The sequence below is a fragment of the Sorex araneus genome, chromosome 5 (genome assembly GCF_027595985.1).
Source record: "Sorex araneus isolate mSorAra2 chromosome 5, mSorAra2.pri, whole genome shotgun sequence".
NCBI lineage: Eukaryota > Metazoa > Chordata > Mammalia > Eulipotyphla > Soricidae > Sorex > Sorex araneus.
In genome coordinates, this window is record NC_073306.1 from 5,255,121 (window position 1) to 5,258,824 (window position 3,704).

At 61.6% G+C, this 3,704-nt stretch overlaps 1 protein-coding gene across 1 annotated transcript; it reads right to left on the minus strand.

The window, feature by feature from the left end:
- Positions 1-1,127: 1,127 nt before the first annotated feature.
- Positions 1,128-2,456, minus strand: NPPB (natriuretic peptide B). Its single transcript, XM_012932411.2, has 3 exons — positions 1,944-2,456; positions 1,589-1,796; positions 1,128-1,267 (listed from the first exon to the last, which is right to left on the minus strand). Exons 1-3 carry the CDS (start codon positions 2,067-2,069, stop codon positions 1,254-1,256), a joined length of 348 nt encoding a protein of 115 aa, XP_012787865.2. The 5' UTR covers positions 2,070-2,456; the 3' UTR covers positions 1,128-1,253.
- Between the last annotated feature and the right edge of the window lie 1,248 nt (positions 2,457-3,704).

Sequence of the window (3,704 nt, forward strand, 5' to 3'; positions counted from 1 at the left end):
GCCGGCTGTACTATCGCTCCAGCCCCATCACTCCTCACTCCTACTAAACTGTATATTTGCGGGATTTATCTATTTCATATAAAATATAAAGCATCAGCGTGAATTATTCAAGCTATTTTAAAATTTTATATTCCTGTATTAATTTTAAACCGGGGCCGGTGCGACAGTACAGCAGGTAGGGCATTTGCCTTAAATGCTGCCGGGCGACCCAGCTTTGGTCCCTGGTACCCCAGAGGGTTCCCCGAGGATCCCACCAGGAGAGATCCCGGAGTGCAGAACCAGGAGTAAGCCCTGAGGACCCCCAGGCGAGGCCCCCAAACAAAATCAAATAGTAGAGAAAAAAGCCTGCCCCAGGGGACTCGCACCCCACCGACCCCCGCGGCCGCTGGGCACAGGCTTGGAGTCTGTGGCCGACCCCAGGTCACCTCGGCCCCTGCCGGGGAGTAAGGGGCAGAGAGGAAGTGACCAGGCTGGAGCCCCGGGAAATGCTCCCCTGAAATGCCAGCCTCTTACTAGACACCCCAAACCTGTGGGCTGAAGGAGTAAAGCGCAGTAAACTTGGGTCAAAGGCTTCTCTCTGGGGTGGGGCCAGGATTGAAGGCTGGACGCTGAGATTCGGGGTGGGGTGGGGGTGCACCCCAATCAGGAATGCAAATGCATCTCTCCCCTCTGTCTCTCTCTGTCTCTGTCTCTGTCTCTCTCTCTCTCTCTCTCTCACACACACACACACACACAACACCCTGCCCCAGACTCTGAGATATTACTTAGACCTTCTGGAAGCATCTCTCAGCAGAAATGGCTCCTCTAGTGGAAAGTGGGCAGAGGGGCACTGACCCCCACGTGGCTTGAACGCAGCTCTCTTTGCCCGGCCCTGAGCGCGGGGCTTTGAAGAGTAGGCGTGCCTCGGTAGGCCGAGTCCCGGGCCTGTGGACATTTCAGAGGCGGGGACCTGTCTGGAGCCCCCAGCCCTACCTGACCCGCCCTTATAGCCTTGCCCCCAACTGAAGCCGCTGAGGTGCTTCGGGCCTTCCCGGGAGTCCCAGGGATCAGTGACCATGTAGAAACGACGGTGATTGTGAATGCGAGCAGACGTAACAGTCACAAAGCCAGAGGCATGTCTGATGCTGATTTTATTTGTGCTCTGAGCTCAGAATCATCTTATATAAAACAATCACAGGTAAAAATAAAAATAGAAATAAATAGAAATCCTTCTGAGAGAAGCCGGGAGCCAAGGAGGGCAGCCACAACGTGACCTAGGACCTCAACTCTGCGGAGAAAGGGGGGGGTGACAGCGTTAGTCCGGAGACCTCCGTGGGGACAGAGCCCCCCCAGACTCCCTCCGCCCGCACCCCCATCCTCCTCCCAGCTCCACATTTGAGACTTTGGAATATTCCCTCTCCCTGGGCTGCAGGTCAGGCGTGTGTCAACTGGGGGTGACTAGCCTTGGGGGGTCCGACCCGCTGCCCGTGAAGCTCTGGGCAGTTCAGGGGAAACCCGGAGGCTGAGGGAGACAGAAGTGGGGGGGGGCGTCCCCGGCCGTGAGTGCCATTCAGAAGCCCCAAGTTCCCAGGGAGGGGCGGGCGCTCACGTTTGCATCCCAGGCCGGTGCCGGATCCGATCCGATCCATCTTCCGCCCGAAGCAGTCTGTGCGCCTGGTGCTGCTGGCCACCTGGCGGGTCAGCACGGCCTGCGGCCTGGTCACTGGGTGGACGGCCAGGCCAGTGCGCTGGGCCTCCACGGGGCCCGAGGCATACTTCTCCAGCGTCTTCATCTTCTTCAGGAACCGCATCATCTCCTGCGGTGGGGCGGGTGGGTTCTCAGGGGAACGCCCCGGCCTGGGGTCCTGCCCCCTCCCCATCTCGCGCACTCCCCGCTGGGGCAACCCCCCCACCCCCCCTCCCCGGGCGGAATGCCTGCTTTCGCAGCGCCCCCCAGTGCCCACCTGGAAGCGCCATTCCTCCGGGGTCTGCTCAGTGCCGGGCATGGGGTGGCACCAGCCTCCCAGCGGCGACAGGAGCAAGAACAGAAGGAGCAGGAGCGTCCGAGGCAGCGCGGTCAGGCCGTCCATGGCGCTGGAGGGGCGGGCGAAGGTCACTGCCGCTGTGCGTCTCTGTCCCGTCGGACCACGGCCACTCGAGGACGTGCTGCTGGGCCGGCGGGCTCCCTGGGCCTTTTATCCGGAGCGGCCGGGCCGCCGGAGGGGTTATCTCTGATTTATCTGCCGCATTCCGGCCCGCTGAGCTCAGGGCGGGGGAATGTGGCCCTCCTGGCAGCCGGGTGGAGGCTGCGGAGCGCAGAAAGCCTTGTATAGAAACGTCCGTCCACCAGCCCCCGGCTCCCGCTTCCTCTGTTCCCGGCACGATCCGGGGGGCCTTCTCGGGGCGCTGTCCCTTCCACCCCCCACCCCCGGCCATTCTTGGAGAGGCTGGGGCGACTCCTGCATGCCGTGGCAAGTGCGGGGTGCACGGGTGACTCAGCCCCGGCAAACACCCCGCTCCCTCTCTCTGCCTTTCTCCCCACCCCACCGCCCGCCGGGTCTGGCTGGCGCTCACAGGACCCGGCCCTGGCTGGCCGCTGTCCGTGGTTCTGACAGCGTCCCGCTAAGTCTCCACCAGCCTTGGGTTCCCCCCACACTCGGGTCCCTGCAGAAAGACCGGCATGAGCCAGCCAGGAAAGGGAGAGGGCCCCCCCCCCAGGTCTCCATCTCCCCCTTCTCGGGGGCTCCTGCTCCCCCCTGTCACCTGACTGAAGGCTGGGAATGGCAAGGAACTTCTGGAATGCCCACCCCTCTTCCCTCCCTTACAGGGTAGGACTGATCGAGCTGGAATTTCGAGAGGCAAGTCCCAGAGATGAAGTCATAGGGGAATGTCTTCTGTCACCTCTCCCTAGGAAGTCAGCAAGTGATGGGAAACAGACGGGGTGTACGGGGGGGTAAGATGCTGATCTCGTCAGTGGGAGAGCAGAGTGATGGCAATCCCTGACCTACCTCAACCCCCAGCCCTCACTGCAAACTCGGCCCCTAAGGAAAATGATGCTGGAGAGAGGCACAGCCTCACCCCTGCTGAAACATGCGTTACTGTGTCCACATCTCTTCCAGGTGCGTTGTGCTAATAAGCGTCTACACTACAGGTGGCCCCGGGGGTGGAGGGTGGGGACGTGTGTCCCAGAGGAGGAGAGAGGGGCGCCAGAGGCAGACGCTGTGTCTCAAAATCGCATTGAGGGGACTGGAGAGTACAGCGGGTAGGGTGCTTGCCTTGCATGTGGCCGACCTGGGTTCGATGCCCAGCATCCTATAGGGCCCCCCAAGCCCGCCTCTGAGCACAGAGCCAGGAGTGGGTCCTGAGCACCCAGAATAAAAGATAATACCGAGGCTGGGAGCACCAATGCTTGCTTGCCTGAGGTCCAGCTGTCCTTGGCTTGAACCTGGCAGGACATGTGGTCCCCTGAGCAGCACCATGGCTCACTTCTGAGCGCAGAACCAGGGAAACCCCCCAAACACTGCCAGGTGTGGCCCCCCTGAAAATACAGCAGGGGGGACTGGAGAGGTGGAACAGGGGTGGAGGTGCTTGCCTGGCACACAGCCCCCTCTGTCTGATCCCAGCAGGCAGGGTCCCCTGAGCACCACCAGGAGTGAGTCTCAGGAACAGAGGCAAGGGACCAGAGTGACAGGACAGCAGGGAGGGTGTTTGCCTTGCACGCAGCT

Bases quoted from the DNA above. Each gene is read 5' to 3' on its own strand.
- NPPB (XM_012932411.2), bottom strand. From the start codon at position 2,069: ATGGACGGCCTGACCGCGCTGCCTCGGACGCTCCTGCTCCTTCTGTTC. The intron at 1,797-1,943 runs GTGGGCACTGGG...GCCCCACCGCAG, and splicing joins CGGAGGAATGGCGCTTCCAG to GAGATGATGCGGTTCCTGAA.